General features: G+C 34.4%; 1 protein-coding gene and 1 long non-coding RNA gene across 21 annotated transcripts in view; one reads left to right on the forward strand and one right to left on the reverse strand.

The window, feature by feature from the left end:
• PDE4D (phosphodiesterase 4D) overlaps positions 1-25,560 on the reverse strand; it is a 530,620-nt gene that overhangs the window by 129,595 nt on the left and 375,465 nt on the right. Inside the window, exon 1 of one of the 17 annotated variants that reach the window (XM_021534340.4) lies at positions 1-20,326. The exons of the other annotated variants lie outside the window; for them this stretch is intronic. Coding sequence (XP_021390015.1) covers positions 1-65 — 65 coding nt within the window. The 5' untranslated portion in view covers positions 66-20,326. Of the gene's footprint in view, positions 20,327-25,560 lie in introns of those variants that run through there. 17 annotated transcript variants of the gene reach the window in all.
• The window catches only part of LOC146763851 (uncharacterized), a 54,664-nt gene that overhangs the window by 3,189 nt on the left and 25,915 nt on the right, over positions 1-25,560 (forward strand). The window contains exons 2-5 of one of the 4 annotated variants that reach the window (XR_014951077.1): positions 6,190-6,308; positions 19,505-19,628; positions 20,086-20,294; positions 22,073-25,544. This is a non-coding gene — a long non-coding RNA (uncharacterized LOC146763851). Of the gene's footprint in view, positions 1-6,189; positions 6,309-19,504; positions 19,629-20,085; positions 25,545-25,560 lie in introns of those variants that run through there. The other 3 variants (XR_014951079.1, XR_014951078.1, XR_014951076.1) reach the window with 3 other exon arrangements.

Raw genomic sequence — 25,560 nt, forward strand, 5'->3', positions numbered from 1 at the left:
CACATTGCGTCGGCAGTCCTTAAGGAGCTGGTAGATCGGGATCTTGGCTTCATAACAATGCTCATTTTGAAAAATTCCTTCAGTATTACTAGCAGTCAGACGTCAGTTGTCCTTAAAAAGATCATTCTCAAAGTACTCCATTTCAAAGTATTTTTTAAAATCCTCTGCTTTTTAACGCCCTCTAAATCTGTCTTGTGTAAAAATCCAGGCTGTGGAGGAAGAATTCTAACATGCTGCAACTCCTTCCTTTTTCAAGCTGAGTTTACTCTAGCACTGTGCTGTTCGGAAATGACAGTGCTTTTCTCCTCTGTCTTGTATTGCCCTGGGAGGAACTAGTCTATTTTGAACCTATTCTCCCTTCAGGTCACATGAGAATGAAGGCAGCGGAAAAGAGTCCCTATCTCTTTCTTTCAGTTTGATAACAACAGGTTTAAAGGTCAATAACATAAAAAAATAAAAGGGAAAGAAAGAACAATACTTCTGGATAATAAATGAAAGGAAAGGATGAATGTAAGTTACAGTAACATTTCTGAGTTTGTAAAGAAATTCCACTTACAGACATGCTAGATAAATTAGTCTCTGTGGAATAAAGAAAGGAACAAAGACTTTTTTCATTCCAAATCAACTAAAATCCTTACCCAGAAATGTAATTCTTCCCTTTCTCTTTCTCCTAATGCTTGCTTAGATACTGTGAAAAAGTTCTATTATCTAACTTCACAAACCAGAAAGTATTCCCTGTCTGAAAGACATTCAGAACACTGTGGGGAATTTAAGTAAAAATTAAATTCCTTGTTGATTGTTAAAGTCAAACATACATACAGATAGTGATTGTTATTAATCACTGAAGGACAAAATACCTTAGTTGAAGAACTACAATATGACATTCTTTCTGCTGTACTTCAGATATTTGTCCTGTTAAAATAATTACATTAATAGCTTATGCATTACAAAAGATATTGCATTTATAATTTCTAGTAAAGAAACTTTCATAAAAGCTTTGAGAGTTAATTCCTATGTGGATAGATTTGTCAATTTAAGCATTAAAAGAGGGGAAAATTCAGCAAATAAGATAGGGGTTATATTGTTTGATTTATACATTTTTGAAAATGCTCTGAAGACTGTTAGCATTGATTTTAAACTGAAAAAACAAATTTATTGCTGAACAAGTGTTTACATGCTTAATAGCCATTCCTTTGCAGTCTCTACAAGTGTGGCAGTACATTATTTTGGATGGGAGTGAAATAATGAAATAATGAAATAATGAAAACAAGCACTGAAGATTGCTTTTATATAATTTATATAGACTTGGCAAATAGAAGGAAAATATGATAAATAGATTATGCATCAAAAGATCAAAAAATTAATCAAATTGGAATGTGTGCAAGGCTCTCTACAACCTTTGCACTTTCTATTATGACAATACAATAAAATGTGCTCCCCACTACACTGTATATCACCAGAAAAGATCCTAACTGGCCTGGAGGCTTTAGACAGCAATCTGCATACAAATTGTTCCACAACAGCAGAAGGAATGTTAATAATGTTTCTTGCTCTGCATTCTGTTCTTCATGTTTTCCATGTTTTCTGGCACTTATCTCTCAACTATCACTTAGTGACTTGCAAAGGACCTTTTGTAGGGGTTCCATGGAATCAAAAAAGTTAGCTTCAATGAATGGAAAAGGTATCTGTGGTAAATTTAGCTCAAGGGGTCATACAGTCATAGGACCTTTAGTAACAGTTGGGTCTGTCACTGTGCAGGTCACAGGTCTGTGGAAGTGCACATAATTCAGACACCATGTTGTGAAACTTTTTTATTCCTTTAACAGATAGAATAGGCCAGTAAAAAAAAAAAAAAAAAAAAAAACAGATAAAATAGAGATCCTTGACTTTACAGAATAACTTATCGTTTTAAAGTTGTTTTATTTTTTTTAGTTTTGTTGATTATTTGTAATTTATAAATATAAACATTATTCCAATTTTACACAGGAAAACAAAATTAAGCAAAACAGAGCTTTTGACTAAGTTTTTTTCAATACTATACTGAAATGGAATATTCAAAGACTATTTCTGTTTTGTCACAAAGTAAATATCTCAGAATGGTCTGTTTTCAGTAGAATATCAAACAAGATACTGCCTCTTACTTGTAGTTGCTAGAAGTATAACTAGAATTATTAACATATATAGATACTAAGCACTACTATACAATATAAATACATTCTAGTTGCAGGTACTCAATTTGAGTCACTGTTTTTCAATGGCAATTCAGAAAAAAAGTCCTCATGGGGTCACAGCTCTCCATCTCATGAACTAACACCCACTGCAAACCTGCTTTCTTTGTTAGTCTCCATCCTCAGCTCTTTAGAAATAACCTCCTGTTCCTCAAGTGCCTACTAACTTCAACTATTGTGAAATATATACTAAGCAACCATACTTCAAGTGGCCAAACAGATACTGTCTTCAGGGAGCAACCTCAGACTCATAGGCTTCCCACACAAAAAGGGAATCTACCAGCAGGAAGGAGAGCTCACAGACCTCTAGGGAATGTTAGTCTTACCTGAAATTAACCATCTGACTTTGTGGAAGCTAAAACAAAGGAGCTTCTTAATATGCATCATGAGAAAGGGCAATCTTTTTCTAGAGAGGTTTTTAGAGAACCCATTAGAACAACTTTGGCACCTACAATAGGTTCTAATTCATACATAAAATCTGTTTTGCTACCATTAACACAGAAGGCAGATTTGTCTAAGTTTCATGTAAAGATAGAGAATACTAGTCCACTGTGCTAATAGAAGATGGTGTAGAATTTATTTTTGCATTTGGCATGGGGTCAAATAATAAAAACTCTCAATTTCTAATAATTTGAGGAATTAAGAGAAAAAGGAATTAAGGAAAATTAAGAGAATAAATAAAATTGTTTAAATAGATGATTTGTACATGTAATCCTATAACTTAAAAAGAACCCCCAACAAACCCATATTTTTTTCCTTTTTGGAATCCTTTTTTTTTTTTTATGGTGTCAGGAAAAAGGCTTTGGAAGAGAAGTCTTAGGACACCACTACATTTAAGACAAGTGTTGATTGTATAATAAAAGTAATGAAAAAATATTTAAAATTAATGACATTCAGTACTATGAAATACATTAAAAATAAAAGAATCAAGAAAAGCAAGAATATTTTTTATCTGCATGTAACATCAACTGAGGTTTTAGCTGTATAGTTAAAAGGTCTAAGGAAATAGATAAAGAAACCAAACCCCCCACTTTGAGCATGCTTACATTTTATTACTTATCTTCAAATTAGTAACTAATTGAATTATACCAGTGCTACAGTGCAAAGAATTGAATATTAAAACAAATTGCCAGAAGAATGGCTTAGATAAAGAGATACAGGACTGATTGTTTTGTTCCATGCTTGGGAACATCTCTTTCTTCAGGTTATGGAAAACCTGCTTAAACAATCCGTTTTTACTTCCTAGTTTGTAAAATAGGGATAACCCACTTAATGCTGCTTGAAAAGCACTTGGACATCAAACTGATGAAAAAACATACTGTAGGAGTCAGGTTATTTTTGTTAATCTATGCAAGCTGAAGAAATGGATTCACAACTTCAAGCCTTCATATATAAATAACAACTGGGTTCTTAAGTATGGAGTTTGGAATACACATTACCAAATGAAAGCTAGAAAACAATCTGGTGCCTTTTGATATGCAATCTTAGTTTCACCTTGTTTGTTTGTTTTTTTTTTCCAATCAGGATAGCTAAAATATCTTTAAAAACCTGAAGCTGAGTTCATTCACTTAGGACTGTCCATGTTATTTCTTACTGTTGCATCTGGTCTTGCTCACAGTTTATATCTTTCCTTTCTTCGTATATACTTTCCAGTTTCCACATTTATGTGAAATACAGTTTTCAATAAATAAAGAATACGCATTTAAACTTGAAATCAAATTTTTATTCTGCTGGAACATGCATTTCACTCCTGGAAACATTTTTTCACAAATAAGCAACACACCAATTAGTTTTGTGAAACTTGAGTTTCACAGTTCATTCTAGTTCATCCACAGAACTAGATTATCCTCTTATTGTCCTGTACTGCCTAACAAGCTGAAGGACAGAAAAGATTAATAAAATGTTCTTATATTACCTGCATGAGTGGGTCTAGTACTAGTACTGCAGGTGTAGGTTCAGGAGATATATCTTTCAAAAACAAATATTAAGTCAGAGAATTTGAGAAATAATTTTTGACCCAGCTGCAGATTATGCCACTTTTCCACATAGCAAGTGATTTTAAAGACACTTTTTGTAGGGCTGGAATTCCAGACAACTAAACTTTGCCATTCATGTCTAGGTAATAGCATATTCCCTTTTAACTGGAGTTCTTTAGCAAAGAGGAAAAAGTTACACATAACTGCATAAGTAAGAGAACTAAAAAATATACTGATAACTAAAGATTAGACTTCATAAGGATTAAAAATGGCAAACCAATGGGCACAGCAGAAATGTGACGTATGTCACTGGTGTTTCCTTTCTGTATCCACTTACATCTAGCTGCCTGGATTGAGCTACCCAGCTTATAAATACGGTTTATTAGCTCAGAGCCTGAAGTGTAAACAAAGTTACTATGTGGTCCACAAAGGCCTTACACACAATTAAATGTACAAAACTCCTCATAGACATCATGGGAAAGAGGGTCTTCTGTAAGAATACCCAATTCTAATATGATGCCTTTTCTGAAGATGCTTGATCTCAGTTTCCTTTGAAGCTGCCAGGTGCTGCTGCCTGAGCTGTACCATGAGCAGTAGAGGAGGTAAAAGTCACAGAGAGGCCCCACAATGCCTCACTCCTTTATGTAGCAAAGTCACGTTCTTGATGTATATATATATATATGTCAGACTGAAAATGTGTCCTTCTGCCTTTATTCCTGTCTACTTTTATTTTAATTAATTATTCAATTAGATGGTAGCAATCTCAGTACTAACTGACCATTGTTGGTCCACATAAATTCCATTGCAAAAATAAAAATAGAAACTGCAAATCTTCATTGCTAGAAATTCAAAAAGAAAATTAAGAGAGATAATTTTTAGGAGTAGGAGAATACTTTTTTTCAGAGAAACATTATATTCTAGGCAAACAGTGCCATCAGCTATGCTGTGGTCTCTGGTTATGTCTGTCATTAAGGTGGAATAAATGTTGGATTAACACTGTATACCAGAAAATAGCCTAAAATTAAATACTACCCTACCAGCAGACTTTGAACATCAGGTGAGCTAAGGCTGCCTAGTATGTCAGGCTGTTTTCCTCTTTTTTAAAAAAAAAAATAAACATAAAAGTTACTCTGAAATTGAACCATGGATATATCTAGCTAGCTATAAACACATAGACATAAAAATACAGGTTGTATTATAAAAACATTGACTTTTGTCAAATCTAAATGGGGTTACTGCAGTAATACAGCACTAATTACAAGGTTAAAGGAAAAATCTATCAGTGATTCCATCAGACCTTGTGTTTTTGGACTATTTGCTCCACACAAACTCAGATTACAATTTCTTCACTAAATAGTTGCTTAAAAATAAACATTGGTGGTTCATACTCAACTCAGTAGGGAGTTAAGCTATGGTTTCCAAGAGTAATATGCCAGCATTTTTAGGCTAAAAAAAAGTAGACTAATTTTTTTTTTTTTCTGAAAATGAAGCAGTAGCTGCTAGGAAAGGCAAGAGAGAATTGTATTCCTTTTACAAATCTTTCATAATTATGACTAGTCCTGGACAAAGTTACTCTCAAGTGCCAGGCTCACTATCATAGAACTCATATTTTGTAAGACATGCCTTCTTTCATCATCATCTTGTTCAGAAGAATGGAATAGTGTGAGATTAACTGAGGTTAGAGTTAGAAGACTCTTAGGAATACCACCATTTCAAGACAATGGATGTATTTCAAGAGTACACACAGACCACAGTTCAAGCAAACAAAACTTGTATGTACAATGTGAAAATTTATACTTAAATTTTAAGCATGTTAGCTTAGACTTATACAGTAGACTTATACAGCTTTTTATTTTCCAATTTTTCCTTGTCTAGAACAAAAACCAAACATTAATGAAAAGCTGCCCAACCCAGCTATGCATACACTAAAATGAATGTTTCTGTAACATTTTGTCTTTTTGGTAACAATAAACTTTTACTTTCAGAAAGTCATCCTGAAAGCAAATCTGTGGTGAGGTAACCACATTAGTGTAACAGAAGAGTTCTCTGCAAAACAGTAGAGTGGATTTCTCCATGTCCTTCACTGGAAACTTGGCATCCACAGGTATGGGATCATGGCCTGAATGAGTCAGACATGGATAAGACTCCTGTTTGGTAGAATGACATCATCCATACTTCTAAGTCCTTCAGAAAAATGTCAGAACTAAAATTAAATTTAAATTATGTATTATGTTACAAAGCCTTTCTTGAAGAGGAAGTATACCTCCATGGCACTTAAGTTTCAAAAAATCCACTTGAAATTGTATAAAATTTGCTACTCATGTTCACTTCTGTTTGTTTTTGAGGTACAGAAAACTCCAAAGCATGACTTGTATGAGGTGAAAAAAGAAAGAAAAAAACACAAACATTTTATATGAACACTCAAAAGTACAAAATGTGTTCGATTTTTAATGCAAAACTGTCAAAAAAACTGCAATTAAAGGAAAAAACCCATGTATTTAAAAAGTTGCAAGTTACTGGAGAGTTTCTATGAGAACAAATGAAGGTTACATTGAGAGTACATTACTTGTCATGAATTATTCACTGAGAGTTAAACAAGGCACACTAAGAAAGGAGTTTTCTCACCAGGCGTGAGCTGCCAGAGGATTGGTTGCTCATTTAAACTGGTCAGCTAGGCTCCTGCTAGAGACAGCTCTGATAGACACTTGCTGAGGTAGTCTGTTTCCATGATTCAGACATCTATTTTAAGACAGACAGAACTGCTCCTCTCAGCTGTCTAGCTACCCTTCTGTGGACTATGGCTTTCTCCCTATTTTATGTTAGAAACCTAGGTTTTGGGCAATTCAAGATGTACTTAATAAATTCTGTGGTACCAGGATAAAAACCTAAACGTTTATATAACATGGGGATTGCAGATTTTTGTCTCACGACTCTCTTACTTGTAGCAGTTGAACTGAATGTAGATAGGATTAAATTTTTTTCCTTTTATAGAAATATAAACTTTGCATATTTTCATATTTGGCCTCACATCGTATTTGGATTTTGTGAGAGATGAACAATGCCAGGACACCACTGCCCTAATCCATATTTAATGTAGTCAAAGAAAAAAAAAAAAAGCTGCACTTCTGACCTCTCCCCTCCTTCCTTCCCAGGGGAGGAAAAGCAAAGTGACCAAAAGGAATATCCCTGTATATAGTACAGCAGTTATGCCCACCACTAAAAACTCACGTAAGACCTACTTCTTCTGAATATTCAGGCATCTGGAGGGACAGATACAGTATGTTCCGATATTCATTTATTCTAAATTTCTTCTCAGTTTAGGACTAATTTGTTAGAGCTAGCTGAATTCTTTATTCCATATTTATATGTTTGAATTTCCCCTTATTAAACAATGTACCAGGCACAAGAAAACTATGTTGCACTATAAATCCCAAAGAGACTCTTAGCAACACTGGCTGTAAATACCACTAGAGATGACAGTGGCCAGAAACTTCATGGTCTTGTGGAAATTTAAATTGCCTAAATTGGATGAAAGCATTTCAGTATTGCCAGTGCATTACCATGGACAATGTGCATCTTTCCTCTTTACTCTTCTATGAGAAAGAGATGCTTTGTCTGTCATCAAACATATCATAGCTTAGCCTATTATACGGACATACACAGAGGAATACATAAGTATATAGACCTCAACTTACTTCCTGTTAGGAGAGTAATTCTGAGACCAGTACAGTTTCACTTCATACCTTGCTAGTGTTTTACATATGGTAACCTTCTAATATAGCAAATCAGTCTATTATTTTCTCTTGATGGTCTCCTTCAGTATTTGATTAGCAAAACTATCTCTGTTTTTAACATTGGATTCAATCCAGCTAACTTCCTTCTAGATATTTGCTGCTATGTTAAATGTAGAAAGAGAGAATCTCTGGCTGTAATAAGACAAAAGACACCAAATCTTCCTCTTTCTTTATTTAGGGTGTTATTTTTTTATTAAATGGTGTTCATCAACTTTACAACATTTATCCTTAAAGATAAAGAAAAAATCATAGAAACATAGAATAGCTTGGGTTAGAAGGGATCTTAAATATCACCTACTTCCAACCCTTCTACTATTGCCAGGGGCATCTCCCACTGGACCAGTCTACTCAGAGCCCCATCAAACCTGGCCATGAACAAAACCAGGAAAAAGGCATTCAAAACTGCTCTGAGCAACCTGTACCAGTGCATCACTATGATATGAATAAATTTCTTCCTAGTATCTAATCTAACTCTCTCCTATTTTTAATATTAAAAGCATTCACCCTTGTTCTATCACTATCTGTCCCTGTAAAAAGTTATCTGTTCTATCACTATCTGTGCCTCTTTTTCTTTTCTTTTTTTTTTTTTTTTTTTTTTTAATCACTTTAACTATTAGAAGGCTGAAATATGGTCTTCCTGGAGCCTTCTCCTCTCCAGGTTTAATAACCCCAACACTCTCAGCTTCTCTTCACAAAAAAAGGAACTCCAGCCTGCTCATTATCTCTGTAGTCTCCTCTCGACTTGCTCCAACAGGTTCTTCACGTGCTGTGACCCCAGAGCTGATGCAGCCCTGCAGGTGGAGTCTCACCAGAGCAGAGCAGAGGGGCAGAATCCCTCCCCCTTCTCTACTGGCCACACTGCCTTGGATGTAACCTAGGAAACATTTGGCTCTCTGGGCTGCAAGGGTACATTGCTGGGTCATGTCCAGGTTTTCAGCCATGAAAACCTCCAAGTCTTTCTTGGCAGGGCTGCTCTCCATAAGTCCTGTACTCACATCTGGGACTGCTCTGACTGTGGTGTAGCACTTGGACTTTTTAACATCCTTAGCTTCTCATGGTCTCAGTTCTCAAGGTTATCCTGGTGACTCTGGATGGCACCCCATTTTTCTGTAGTGTCACCCGCACTGCTCAGCACCTCTCACTGCAAATGTACTGAGGGTGCACTCAGTCCCACTGCCTCGGACACAGATAAAGATACTGAAGAGCATCAGTCTCAAGACAGCCCTGAGGGACGCCATGCATCACTGGCCTCTATGTGGACATAGAGCCATTGACTGCAACTCTCTGGCTGCATTCATCTCACCCTTTTCCTTAGTTTACCCTTAAAATCCTACTCCAAATCTGCAGCTTGGAGTTTATGATTCCATGTGAAACTGTGTTTAAAGCTTTCAGAAGCTCAGGCAGACTACACAAGTTGGTCTTCCTTCTTTGACCATCACAGTTACTCAATCACAGGTGGGCACAGAGATTGGTCAGGCTCTTTTTGAGCTTAGTAAAACCACGGCTATCTTGGTTCATTTCCTTGTCTTATATATATCCAAACATTGCTTCCATGTGAATCTATTCCATGAATATAAAGAAATCTAAACTGTATCACAACTTAATTTATGCAGCATGTCTAATGCAGACGTGTTCACTGTTGGTTAAGACCATATGGGCTGTATTTCAGTGTTTGCATAAAACATACAAATACCAGAGTCGGCCCATTTTAACTACTGTGAGCATTTCACTTGTAATTTTGAAGGATGGTTTGTTTGCTTTCTTTTTTTTACATGTCTAAAGGTGGGTTAAAAAATAAAACAGGCTGGGGTGAAAAGACACTTCAGATTTTTTTTTAATTATCACCTGAGATTACCTATGAAAATACTGGGAAAAAAAAATCTATGATTTCTCTATGTGAAAGCTTACATGAAGATTAATTCCTAGAAAATTTTGGAAAATTCTATTATACAAATATTGCAACAGTGAAATTTTTTTCTTTTATAATTCACTATAGTAAAAATTCACAAAAAGGTCTTGTAATTTATATTGCAAACATTGCTAAAGCCAACTACTGACATTATATGTTGGCTGTAATATTGGCTGTACGCTGACATTAAATGTTGGTGGTATATTCTTTTAATTTACATGCTTATATGCACATACTTCATAACTTATAATTTAATTTGAACTAGCATTTAAAATACACTGGAAGGTTTACAAATCACAGCAAGATGCACATTACTGTCTCTGGAATATGAAGTTACAAAATGTTGGAATTTATTTTTGCTGTTTAAGCAATTTTGTATGTTAAATAAAGTCAGTCTTGCAAAGTCAATCCAGCTGATCATCATCCAAATAAAGTGACATTTAAGAAGAGAGAAACTGGCAGGGAATTTTTTCCGTTCTGTTTCTATCCATTGTGTTCTATTTCTTTGGACAAGAACACAACTAAATTATTCACTTTTGCCTTTTACAACTTAAAAAAAGTTTTGGCATCTAAAACGTTTCTCAGGATCACATTTGTGCAAAGAGAAGGATGAGTTACTAAGTTTCTTTGCTTAAAAAGTTCTTGATCTAATATATATTGCTCTGACTGCAGGAGAAAAACTAGGATTTCTTCAATGTTTATTTTAAACTGTATGTACAGTGCTGATAAATTTAATAATGCTATGAATATTTGGAGCTTAGTTATCCCATCTCTTTTCTCTAAAGTCTTCCAAACAGCACATTGGAAGTTCTTTTGTTTTCCTTCCAGCATAGCAGCTTTGCCCTCAAGCACTCTGTTGCTTACTTTCTTTATGGCCCTTGGCCAGATGGTTCAAAAAAGTCTTAATTTTAGAGAAAGCTCTGTGCAGAGATCTTTATTCTGAAAAAGCTTATACAGAACCACTTATAGCAACCACTAATTCTGGCAATATTCTTTATTAGAGGCATCTAAGGAAAATAACGACTCAAAAACTTTTCTAATAATTAATAAATTTTCAACTACCTAGAGCAATAAAAAAGTATTATTTTAACTCAAGAAACTTAGAAAACCCCATTTCAATACAATGGCTACTTGAATTATGATCGCATTTCTCAGCTTTGTACTTCATGCAAAGGTCCATGTCCTCTTGTCTGAGGATAAGCATGGGTTTTTTATTTATGCAGACCCTCTGCATACCCAGTCCCAGCAAACTAAGCACTAGGAGTTGTGGCTGAGTTGCCTGACACAGACATTTGCCAAACTGCACATTACTGGAGGCTCAGAGGTCTCAGGGAAGAGGCTGAGCTTTCAGGAATGCAATGTGCCTTCAGATCTACTCAGCCACGACCTTGGTAGGGATGAATTTCTGAAATATAGGTCAGTAGATATTTGTAACAAGTATCAGTTCTTGACTTCTAAAATAGTGCAGATGTTGGAGAAGGATTGGTTTTGTTTACAAAAGAAATCTAGATAAGTCCTGTCCTTCTAAGATCTGAATGAAGGTTTTCAAATATGTAGATACTGACAATTAAACCTGTAGTGCCAAAATAAGTCAGAGTTCAAATACGTTAATGTTCTAAGTTTTTAATCAAAGAAAGACATTTATACTGATGTCAGATTTTCAGAAAAAGATATCTCTCAAGAAATGATTTGACAGTGCTAGAATAAAACAAACCCACAGGAAAACAAAACAAAAGAGCAGCCAAGAAGAAAGAGATGCTGAAAAGGGAACAAATAACATATCTGTGGAAAGCAAAAAGAGAGAAACAGAGTCTATAGAATAGAAAGTGACGAGTGGGATTGTAAGGAAAATATATGCTTGAAAATAACAATGACTCTGTGGTTCTATTAATTTTAGTGTCCAACAGAATGACAACTTTCAATTCCCTGTCTTGCCCTTTGCATGTCACATTGAGGGATGAGATACAACAAAACTCCTCTTGTTTTTGAGCTTCCTCCATTGCTTCAGAAAGATAATTCTAGGTTGCAGAACTTGTCTATTTTGATTCACATGGTTTCTATGATGATGGCCAGTGCAGGGGATAAAGTATACTTCAGTAATGACAATCCAAGGATTTTAATAAAAGAAAAAACAAACAAACAAACAAACAAACAAACAAACAAAAAACCAAAAACAAAACAAAACAAAAAAAACAGCTATTGAGGTAGTTTTGGAGATGTATTGCATTCTCAATAGATGAAAACATTCTACATTAAAAATTTCATTTTTGTGGCTGAGACTTTTGCGTTTAAGCTCTGTCAAGTCTTTATGGATTGATTTTGCCTTGATTTTTAGAGAAAGACATTTTAAATAGGTCTCATTCTACTCTGTAAACCCCTTATGGCTAAGGGGTTTAAAGACCATTAGAGAACAAAAAAAATGCATTGGAGCTTAAGAATATTATGAGTAATTTCCCTGATAAAAAGTTCTTTTCAACTCTTATCAACAAATAAAATCTTAATGAAGAAAAGTCATTGAACATCAGAATAGTTAAATAATTTTTCTAAACAATCTTTAGGCCTCTCCTATAATACAGTCTTCCTTTCATCATTTATATATCCTGTGTATGGTGTAATTTTAGGTTGAACATGAAACTTACTTAATGTTTTGTCTCTTGCAGTATGTAATAAAATAAATAACTTAAATTTTTCTCTCCTGTAGAGATTTAGTCACAGATATATGGAACTGAAAGAACTTCAATAATTCCAGTATGTGCTGCAGACATGAATCTCTGGTTTAAATATGAATATGCATGATCGTGCCACATTCAAAGTTATCCCACTTCATCTCTTTTAGGGAGGCCCTTTTGATAAGGCAGAGCAGCAATAGCATGAGAGAACGTGTTGCTCTTCTCTTAGTAGGCATATCAGTGAAAAAAGTAATAATTTTTCCCTAAAGTGGAAAACATGACACATATTGCAAAAACAGTAGTACTAACACCATCACTGTTACACAAAAAGTAATGTTAAAATTATAATTTCCAATAATACTTGACTAGCATTCCTTCAATTTAGACTTCAGACCTCACTTCTGCCCTTATGGTTTGTCATCTTGCTCATGTCTGAAATCAGTCTGAGATTTCTTTCACACTCAGCTGATGGGCCAGTATTCCTGAACATCTGAGCCTTGCTACAGTAAATATGACTATTAAGTACACAAAGTGGTATTTAACTGCTCAGTATATTTAGTTGACATGATGGATTTTAGGTGCACACACTGATTTTTATTTTTACTGTGCTACAATTGATTTACAAATTGAAGTTGATGATTGCTAATAATACTTTCCTGCCTCATTTTGCATTATAACTTCAGCAAATAGTAACTCTAGCTACTCAGTAAACTGATGGCTTATTTACACCATTAGAGAAAAAAGAAAGAACAGCAATAATATATCATGATACTTTTTTTTAAAGTCAGTTTGAAGAAGACTAAGATAGAAGCCTCACCAAACAAACATGCTTTATGTTTAAAAAAACAAAACGTATAACTAGCAAGAACAAAATATAAAATAAATAATAAACCAAATGCATCTGCAGCTTTTGTAACTAGGTTTCTATTTGAATGAATAGCTGGAGAACCTCTTCATATCTCAGGACTGTTTTATTATTCTGTTTTCCACTGTTTCTTCTCTCTCTTAATATATAAAAGTTAGAAATGCAACTATATTGGACTATCTATGTCAAGTATCCAGTTGAATTTTGTGCTAAATGATTCCCTAAATCTTTTGCAGTTCATGCATTCATTTTCTTGGTTTTAATCAACTTGGATTATTCATTCTGATATGTCACTTTCCTGACAATCACCTCAGCAAGATAGGTTCAGTTCAGTTAACTTTGTTTCTTACGGCTCTTAGAAAACATTTTTCCTTGTAAATTTACAAGTGTAAGTATAAAAAGCTGGCGTACCTCAGATTTTTTTTCCCTGACCAGTATTTTATATTTTTTTACTATTTTATATAGTAAAAAATCTCACAAAACATGTGAATATCAAAGTTGAAATAGATGCCAAATGAAATAGATGCCAAAGAGCCAATCCTGAAATTATTTTTCCTGTACTTCTGTCTAACACACCAGTGGACCCTAACTACAGTATGTTGCAAAACATTCTTCATGAATTTGAGTGCATACTAAATTATAGGTAAAATGTACATTGTTTCTATAGTGCATGTGGCTTCTGTTTAATACACTCAGGAATATTCAACACTGATCAAATCTTAGAGCTGCGCTGTACTGCCTATTTTAACTAGCCCTCAAAATTTTGTTTTTGAGGGGAAAAATGCAAGTTTTATTTTGAACTAAAAATGGAAAAGAACAACAACAAAAACTCTTTACTTCCTTATTAGCACACACTAACCCTTTGTACCATTTCAAAATGATTGAAGATTAAATGCAAGATTTCAAGGTGATGTTTTACACAAACAAAATTTTACAGCATTGACTAATTCACTTTACAACACAGCTGAAGAAGTAGTGGCTTACTGTCTATAACTCCAAAGCATGAAGACCTCCAAACCCATGTGGAGGAGGAATGTTTTTTTGGTCTTGTGAGCTGCTATTCTAGGAAATTTCAGTGCCTGCTGGCCACTTGGGTGGCCTGGATAGTACAGCAAATAAATTTATAAATTAAATTTCCAGTAGCATTGTTTAAATGGTATTTCCTTCCTTAAAATTTTCTTTAGAGAATGTTTACATTTTTGTCATATTTTTGTTATATTAAGAGGCATCAACAGGTGCCTTGAAAATCTTGAATATTTGTCAACAAGAATCACAAATAAATTTTTTTTAGTGATACTAAATTCACTATGGGAGAGCAGGCTCCAAAATAAATGAATGCCTCTCCAATTACAATGGCTGTGAGAGATATAGAATGGAGAAAAAATTATGTAAAATTTTATTCATACACTTTGAGGCTGGAAACAGGAGATTTATGTGTGCAAGCACCACTGGCCTGCCATGTTTGTCGATGCTAAGGGTTTGCCATAAAATTTTGCTTTGAAAATGGTAATGAAGCTTTTCTCATTACAGGCATCTGCATCCTGGTTTTACTGGGTAGTGGCAACCTGGGCTGGCTCTGACCTATGCCTGGCCATTACACATATTGCTAGTTATTTCTTAGATAAATACTTATAATCAGTTAATTTATATTACTGGAAGGGCATGCATATCATGTTCTCTTGAACTTGGTAAGGTGTAACCATGAAGGTAACTCATCAGGGTAGATTGTTACTTCTAGGAACTCCTGTCTTTAAGGAGCTCCAAGTATTGTTTTGCTATAAACAGACATTACAGATCAGAAGGGTCTAGGCAGCTGGAAAACAATTTCAGCCCTTCAAAACAGAGAAATGAAAAAAATTGAGATGGAGCAGTGTGATGTAGTTTTTGCTACAGAGTAAATGACATTAATGTCATACCCTGTCTCTTTCATTGCAGACTATTGCCCCCTTAACATTTTTATTTCTCCTTTCCACTTTTTGCTTTATAGTATCCTGTCATGTTGCCAAATAAAAATATCAAATCTATAGAAGTTAATTCTATGACTCTCCTGAATTTTCTGTAGTTAACCATTTAGTGATGCAAGAAAGAGAAAGAAGGTAACTAAATCAGGCAATTCATTAGCCAGAAATAAATTCCCAAAACATGGCAGAAAATCTACAGTGACTTTAATTAAAATGAATAGAATAACAACTACAATTTAAAAAATACTTAGTTTATACATAAAAATATTAAATACAGAAGAACTAAACATGTAAAAATTAAAAAGAAGAAAAAATACCATTCGTTAGGGATGTAGAATTGCAATGTCTTTCTAACATTGCCTTCATACTTTACTTTATTAGAAGATACAATATAAATGAAAAAATAATACTGCTGCCCAAATTTAGGATAAGCACTGTGGGACTTCAAGTGCAGATGTCCAAGAACACTTTATATTGTTACCACAGAGTTTTACATTACTTTACATTATCACCATAACTTCTAAAGCAGATATTTTGAAGTGACTTTGTAAACCCGAAGGTCTGCCATAAACACACTCATGTCTTACTGAAACAATATGTACTGGAAGCAGTTTTATCCTTTTATAGTAACTGAGTGTATGACATTTAACGGTGAATTAAATGTTCCAGGATCAAATAAATATATTGTACCAAAAGAAAATGTTATCTAAACCATTTAGAAGAATCTTGTGAGAAAATATTTACAATGAATTACTAATATAATCCATCAATTATTCTTTATCAAAGTCAAGAACCTGGTGAACTGCAGATCAATTAGATAGCCCTACACTGCAATAAATAATTTTCACTGCATTCTCTGACTGCTTTTATCCTCCTTCATTTAAACTCACATTAGCTACTGTAAACCATAATCAGAAAAACATATTAATTAAAAATAAATGGTCCAAATTATAAAAATATCTTCTTGGTCAAAGACCAGTTGCTTCTTTGAAAGGATGAAGAGAGTACAAATCCAGCAAATCTTTTTCTTAGTGGAAAGCGCAAGCACAGCTTTTCCAGGACTGCCTGCTCCTTTCCCTACTTCCTAAAACAGTTGCATTAGACAGCTGGGAAATCTGCATCTTGGAAGAATGTCAGGGAAGAGGAAGCTGGTGACTTTTTCATGACATTAATCCGGGTGAATTCCTTATACTGCTGCCTAACAGTTCTCTACTTTGAACCCAGAAGAAAAAGAAGAGCACTACAATGGCCACTCTGGGTTACACATCCACTCTGTGTAGTGAAAACTAGAATTTTAGATAGCTAAATATTTGAAGATGTGGCTGTCAAAGTCACACTATTTTGCCTTGCTGCCCTCTGAAATGATAGTTCCAGTCTCACAGACTGAATATTTTCTTTAAAGCTTCTAGAGTCCAGATTTTAGATGAAAATCTCAACTGCATCTTAAGAAAGCTCCTGGCTTCTCTGGTTTTGATAAACTCTTTAAGATTTAGATAAGGAAAAAAAGAAAGGCTTTTTACACAAACTCTTATGATTCTCCAATATAATAACTAAAAAACAGTTGGAGTTGACTGTACTGTAATATATGCAAGCAGAAAACAATATATCTGTGTAGAAAACTGTGATCAATCTATTTTATTGCAGTAGAAAGGCTGAAACTCTTCTTGGTTTGAATGCTACTGTGGACCACCTGAGCCCTGAAGAGTATTTTGGCACCTCATATTCCATTCCAGAGAGCAGGAGTGGCTAGTGTTACTGACATGGCCCTGTCACAGAATCACAGAATTAACTAGGTTGAAAAGACCTTGGAGATTATTAAGTCCAGTGTAAAACCTAAAACCACCTTGTCAAAAAAACCATGGCACTGAGTGCCATATCCAGTCTTTTTACTCACCTTCAGGGATGGTGATTCCATCACTTCCCTGGGCAGCTCATTCCAATGCCTCTCAACCACTCTTTCTGTCAATAATTTTTTTCCTAATGTCTAGCCTGAAATTTTTATGGCACAGCTTAAGACTGTGTCCTCTGTCCTGTTTCTGGTCCCCTGGGAGAAGAGTCTGACCACCACCTGGCTACAGCCTCCTTGCCATGTCACACCATCTAGTCACAGTTCACCAGATTAAAAGCTTTCTGGGTTGTTTTATTCACTCTGCAGATTCAACCATAGAAAAATCAGGGCCCCCACATAGTGCTCACTTAAATCAGAGTACTATGTTATCACTTTTTGATAACATTAAACTACCTAAAAAAGAGGTTTTAAATCAGATTTTTACAAAAATATATAATTTGTGACTTTCAGCATTTATAAGTCGGTCATGTCATTGTATAATTAGATGTTTAACAGACAATATCTAATATGTATTACTACATACTATTATATTTATATTTAAATATTACATGAATTTTTGGGTTCATATACAGTGCATTTGGTAATACAGACTGAAAATTTTGTACAGTATAAATAAAAATTTATATTTTAATTGTGGTCTAATAGGGGTAGCCAAGCATGAGGAACTGTGACAGCAAAACTTAAATCTTTTGTATATCACAGACACATCTGTTGTTCTGTATTTTAAGATGAAATTTTGTCAGTATCATGAAACAGATTTTTAATGGCATAACACCACATTTTGTTATTAGCCCCACCTATAAATTAATATAGCACCTGTTTAAAATAATTCTATTCTTATCTGTAAACAATAAGCCCTATTTTGGCATTAATGTTCGCTTGTATTTGTATTGTATAACCACTCTATCTAGAATTCCTTTTGTCTCCTATGACAGCAAGCAGAGTTTATTGTAAAACAGAACTACATGTATTTTTATGCCAAAATGAGATAAGCCTCAAATATGTCATGTTCCAAGTTCCAAATAACACTTTACTCTGTCATGTGGGAGAGAGCTTAAACAAAGACTGTGGCCAAGAGGAGACGTGGAACAAACACCATTTGCCACTTACATGCTCACTAAGACTGCACAACTACCTTATTAAGGGAATCATCTGGATGCCAGGATATATGCTAAGAAATTACATTCCCTTTATATCTCTTTTTGTCTCCTTTTTTCCCCCTCGTTCTTCTCCCTTCTATTTGAAACAGAAACATTTATTCACAAATCAACATTTTCTTTCAGGAGGTTCATAGATTAACCACATATATTAGACTAATGTAAATTTCTTCCTGATTCTCAGGTGCCAATGGCACTTCTCTTGAGGAGCCCATCTCTTCTAGATATGGCATGGCAAGCTCATGTTTTTCTTATATGAGGTTTAAAAGAAATTTAATTTTCTCCTTTGCCACCGGTAGAAACCTAACTCAGTGGACTTTACTTCCACTGCTTTCGTGATAAAACCTAGTTTCCAAATTATAAATTTTCTGATTTTTCAGTCCCTGGTTCAATAGAGGGCAAATTATGTTGAAACACTTGACTTAGCCTCCAGTTCATTATATAAATCAGATGAGCTTTGTTGCTTAAAATAACTGGTTTTTCTGAGTTTCCAGTTTAATGTTTGCATGACCATATTTACATTTTCTTTTTATGTCACGAGGAAGAGTAAGAACTAAAGAAAAATGATGCAATTGGTAAAGAAGTAAAGAAAATTATGGTACCTAGAATCTTAAGTACATGTCACACAATTGGGAAAACCAAGAAAATCTAAGACTACTTCCACACCTATTAGTACCTATGAAGGTAAAAAATGCAACTGTTTCACAGTGCCACATGAAGCTTGTGCCTTACACCAGAGCTGTCTGAGCAGCCGACTCTGCTCCATCTGCAATGACCACCTCCCTGCAGCTGCTAATTGAGTTGGATTCACAGGGTAACTCATAGCATCTATCAAAGTAATGCATATGTAGCTTCAGCTGGAGTTATAAATTTATTTATTTTGTATATTTCTCCCTTTGCTTCACCTACATCTGTCATAACAAGAAAAAAAGTGAGGCCTCCCATCCTCCACCTGACGAAAATTATTTCCCCTTTAAACAGTTTTGGCTTTTTTTTTCAAATTCAGGTTTCTGTACTAGCTAAAGAACTTCAGTTAGTGTTGACTAGAGTTTATCTGATCCTGGTGTTTGTTCAACTGTGTCATTTACTTTTACAGCTGCAACAGAAATTTGTATCAAAGCCTGTGAAAGCTTAGTGTCTGAAGAGCCAAGTATTGACTGGAAATGTTGCAAAGATAAAACAAATAAAGGAAAATCAAGTTCATGTGGACAAACAATAAAGTAAGTGCTTTATTCAGCTTCTTCCTGGAAAACTTCTGATCGTTTGTACACTTCAGTGTAGGAAACAGCCACACATGTGTATTTGTATGTGTGCAGACTGTTTATCTAGCACACATGTATATAATGATCAAGGGTATGGGTATGTTGATGGGAAACATCTGTCTCCTCCTACTGCTAAAAGCTCCTATCTTCAGCTGCATGCATTATGACATATTTCCTGAAGGACTTCCTAGCCTTCTAACAAGTCAGAAATCCTGAAGAAACACTATAAAAAAAGAAAACCTGAATAACAATTTATGTTTCCTTATCTGAAAATAAAAATGTTCTTCTCATAGAAAACGATGTAATACTATTTACTACAAGGTTGGGTGTTTTTTTTATTTTCAAAAATGCAAAATTTCTAATAAGACTGAAATTCTACCTACTGAAATGATCCTTGTTGTCTTACACAATACAGTATCCTTGTAAACTTCTCTGAGAAAAGAGGATTGGAAGTGATGAACTAAAAAGTACACAGTAATGGAAGTTAGACTATCCAACTGGATTAAGAACACAATATCTACCCTGGTCAGTGCAGACACCAGCAGGAATGGGAGGTTACCACTTAGAATCACTTAATCAGCAAGTCTGTTAATCTACATCAGAAATGAGATACAGGTGAATAATGTAAGTTTCATAATGGATTTTTTTTCCTTGGGAATAGTAATATTATGATTCTAGATCTCTTGTCCTCATCAGAAGCTCTGTGTTTGCTTCTAGTCATCCTGCATTAGAAAGAGCATTGAGATAGGAGGAGGTGTTAAGAGATTGGCAACATGAATGACAGACAAAATTTTTCCATGTAAATGATTAGTTAGAAAGCTGATGAAAAAGAGTGACCTACAAATATATAAAAGAACAAATCATTGGGTCACAATACTTCTACTATTGGGGAAGTTCGACAACAGGATGAATAAAATCTTGTACATTGCATAGGGTTTATCTGTGGAAGTGACTGTGGAAGAGTCAAAAAATACTGCAAAAGAAAATTTCAGCAATTTTTATTTTTTATTTTATAATAATCAACATTTACTCTGAATAAGTAAAATAAATTTTCTAGGCTAAGTAATACACACAGTAAAGAGAGTTCTGGTATACACATACACAGGAACCACTGAAGATGTTGAGGAGATTATCCCTCAATGAAGATTATACTGTAACCACCAAGTTTCTCACTATTCCCATTCAAATATTTGCTCATGACTGCTGGCAGAGACCAAGAGATGGATTAGTTTGCATGGACCACCCATATGCTGAAATATAACTGCCCCTACTGCTAAGGGCACCACACTAGTGTTTGTGGCAGACCCCTCTAGGTGTCAGAAGCCTTATTTTTCACTCTTATTTTCATTCATTGCCCCATGAAGAAAGGTCCTTTAGACCATTAAATTACCTTTCAGCATATTAAAGAAGTTTTTTTCAATTGATACTCACAAATTCCTCTCATAGAGACAACTGAAACACAAAATGACCTGGAGATTATTAGGTTTCTAGGTCACAGAAATCAATTTGATTTACAAATTCCAATAGGAAATGTCAGTTTTCCATTAAAAAAACAAACAAAACCAAAACAACTATTCAGATCCACAATGGAAAAAAGCAAATTCTAGAATGCCATTAAATAAACATTGATATGTTACCCTTGTACTACTTTTCTTATTTAACAAAGTATCTAGAAATTAATTACAACATTTGGACATGGTACATGCTGAACTCGTGTCAGCTTGTTCCTGATGTATTCAGTATCAGATTGAATGATAGGTCTATTTATAGTGCTCCGAGAATTTGTGATACATCAGGGAATTACAAGCCAGATACTTCTGACATTTACATAAATATTCATGGACATCTACAATTTGTAAATCAAACTGAGTGTTTTCTGGCATTTATGGTTAGTGCAATCTTTTTATGCATCCCAAGAGATGCTAGTGTCTGGGCTTAGCTCCATCTTGAAGGCTGGCTTTGTGTGGGGATGTTTTAGCCACAAACAGCAAAGACCAGCCATTTATTTACTGTAAACTGTAGCAACACTAGTCGTCATACTTTACCTCACTCTCCATGAAGGAATGTTTCCTGTGGTTATTAACAGAAGATCTGAATTTGGCTGTTAGAACATACTTAAGCATAAATTTGAAAAAATTTGTTAATAAAATACCTTTGATATACTTCTGTTTTCTGTTTATTTCACAGTAATTAAGTCACTTTCAAAGCTGTAGCAAGGGCCACAAAATCCCACTGAATAAGCACTCAGGTAACACTAATTGGAAGCATCAAAAAGAAACACTGACAGATTCAACCTGTCCCACAGTGATAGATTCACTTAACCTATCTGTAGATGATCAACTATATAAAAAAAAAAAAATTAATCAAAAGCTGAAACTTATGAACATGTTACTTCTCTGCAGGTTTTTCTTGCTTTTTGGGACCTAAGGACTGGAGCTTAACTTTCTGAGCTGTTAAGAAATGGTATTGAGATTATATTTATTCACTATCAGGGACTGTGTAGGCAGTTTGACAAGGAGGTAAGACTGCAGCAACACAGAGTTACGTGTGATTCACTTGCACCTGCTCTCCCACTGCTACTTAATGTGACTTGCAATATGCCTTGCTATTTTGCCACTTTTCCCAAGACTTCAAGTCAACATTTACGAATGTCTGAATTGGATAGGTGATATTCGGCCACATAAATTCATCTAAAATAAGTCTGAGTGAGGTTCAAAACATCTCTTTGGTGGTGACATGGCATTCTATGAATTACAGAATATAAACAGCTAAATGTGAAATCAAATGTGTGATTCATCATGATCACTAGAAAAGTTCACACTTATGCATTCAAATATTTTATTCCCCAGAAAATGTTAAATGGCTGATCAAATAGAACCAAGATATTTCCAGTGAGCTGGGACTGTAATGCCTAATAAATAAATAATAAACTTTAATCTGGTTTTGATTTCCATTTCATCATCAAGCTTGTAATATACCAAAAGGTTCTAATATTACACTTTTCACTAAGACAGCTTTGACATAATTCAGAAATCCCCTTAGAGAAGGAATTCCTGAAAACTGCTGTTTAAGAGAGATATACCACTTTCCAGCCCAGTTTCCAAGAGTTTAGTGGCTTCGACTACAATTATCTGGCAGGAGGGAATCTGCCTTCTTATGTACTAATGCTGTGAGCAGCTGGCTGCAGAAGTGCTGTTGGCAGTAGCTTCAGCCACATGACTGTTCCTCTAGTCCAGGGAACTATGCCAAATGGCAGCCAAAGAAGAAAAACAGAAAGAAAGCAGAACAAAAGAAAATCACAACACCCATCAAAGAACCTCCTTTCTTTTCCAGATGAAGGTATAAATGTCATGATTACTGTTTCAGGAATTGTATCTCCACAGCTAACTGAATGAAGATGTAGTTCTGACAATGTAATAATTTAGCAAACTTACTAATAATTTGATTATTAAATTTAATGCATATTATTGATTGTGCTGTTTCTCCATAACACCATTTACTTTGGAGCTTACCATCTCTACAAAACTGTCTCCACAGAAAGGTTTTACTCAGCAGATAGTCACTGTACTTTTCACAACTGATGAAACAACTCACATATGGTGGAAAAAGAAGACTTAATGACCAGCCAAGCAAATCCTGATGCCTCTGGAGAATCTTCTAAGTGGTCCTGGGGTCCTGAGGACCTGTCTCTAGGTCAGTTGGAGGTGTGTTTTTATCTAGCTGGACAGAATGTCATGTATCACATTCTTATTTATACATTTCAGTAATGTGCAATTTTGATAGGTGCCTTAATTCTTTATCCATATGTGACAGGATTTAGGGATCATAAACAAAGCTTCTAAAGCTTCTATCTCTATTAATTTTTCAGAGGTTTCATGAGGCTCAAAAGTGTAACTGTGCTGTTATTAGAATATAGTTTTTATCATCACATCTAGTGCTATTTTCCTGAGAAATCTAAAAGCAGCAGGAAAACTGTATCTTCATTTGCATTTCAGTAAGGGAGGTGTGCTCCAATCAGAGAGACTCAAGGCTTAAAATGAAAGAAAAAAAGGGGAGGGGAAAAAGAAGGAAAAGGGGTGAACTAATCTGTGTGTTATGGAAATAAAAATAAAGATGTACACTTTTTTTTGTATTGGAGTATAAGAATGTTCATTTTCCTGAGAATTGAGTGGGTATGCATCTTTACAAAACTAGATAACCCTCCTTCAGCCTGCAAGAAGTTGAGAAAATTGTGAAAGGTTTTGGTGGTCTCCTGAGTCTCCTCTCTGTAAAGGACTGACTCCTGGCCTTGGCTCTATGTCTAATTCTGTGTATATTTGTATTTCTAGCATAGAGTCAATAATAAGTGTATCTACCAGATCTTTTAGTGTACTTTGTTTTCGTTCAGTTCAATTTACTGAAGTTTTAAGACATGGGTTATTTGATGGGACAGGTGGAGTAAGAGCTCTAATTGACTGCATTACATTCCAGCTCTTCTTAGAAAAATTGCAATGTTTCAAGGTATATTTTTCCCCTAACCTGAATATCCTGTTACCTTTTGAAAGCACTTCCTGATGCGCAAAGAAACTCAATTCACTATTTTGCTATAAGTTAACATTCTAAATTGCCTGTAAGGGATATCAAAGTATCACAGAATCTCTCAGAGATTAAGTATATAAATTAAAACAAGATGGTCTATTTAATCAATAGATGATTACGAGTATTTCACAAAATAAACCTTCTGTTTTTTCTCAAAATGTAAGAAAAGAAAATTTTAAATTATGGCAAACTTCACAATATAAATGAGTTACTGAACAATGTTCACCATGGAATGCATAGACAGCACTATCAGATACATAGTTTTAGAAACCAAAGTCCTCAACATCAAATGGTTGAGTACTGTGAGCAGAACTGTCAGTTGATATAAACAAGGTTATTAAATTACATAGGCACTGAGTACCGTAAAATTTTGTAGTAGATTTCTAAATATAACTTACAGTGTGAATGGAGCCATGGCAGTGACACGGCAATATATATATACATATATTAAGGATTTTTATTTCTCCTCTTAGAGACTTACAGTTAAATGAAACAGCATAGCAAAGCATATGGCTCAAATTTAGTAATACAACTATGACCTTTTTTTTAATTATCTTCAACCTCATCCTAGTTCTTAAAATCTCCTAAAAAACAAATATGTAACACTCAAGGGTAACACAAAATTTATTCACACCTCTGGACTTTTAACAAAGATTCCTTGCAGGTTTTTTTAGTTTAATTAACAACTTTTAAGAATATTTTCAATTTGCTATATTGAAAAATTAGAAAAAGTGAAATATGTACATAACAATGAAAATAATCAGACCCTATATTAACATGTTACATGAAACATGTTTGTTTTTATCTTTAAAGCAATTAGATAGATAGATAGAAAGAAATAGAAATAGATATAGATATATTGATATAAATGTGTAAAAGAAACATAGGCAGCTTATTTTAAGCAAAAAAATCCCCTACAATAAGATTTCTTAAGGGAATTTCAAATGAACTCTATGATCTAATTTTGAGCAGATTCTAATACCTTTAACTGTTATTCTTTTTGTCATAAACCTAGCCCCCTGTGTATGAACAGACTAACTTTTACAAAAGAAAATACTGAGAGAAATTGGACAGCAGCTAGCAAGTTCTTTTTAACAATATATATACAGTGTTTGCTATTAGTAATATTACATAAAGCATTTATACTCTGAGGCATTTTGTATTGTACATGTGTGCAAAGAATTTTGAATGTTGTATTGATTATTTTTTTTTTATTATGATATGTAGTAAGTTTTTCAATTAAGTATATACAAATGCAAGGATTGTAAGAGTTTCTATTTGAAAATATACATTAATCTGTAAGGAAGGAATC

Source organism: Lonchura striata, chromosome Z (assembly GCF_050655825.1).
Source record: "Lonchura striata isolate lonStrDom1 chromosome Z, ASM5065582v1, whole genome shotgun sequence".
Lineage (NCBI taxonomy): Eukaryota > Metazoa > Chordata > Aves > Passeriformes > Estrildidae > Lonchura > Lonchura striata.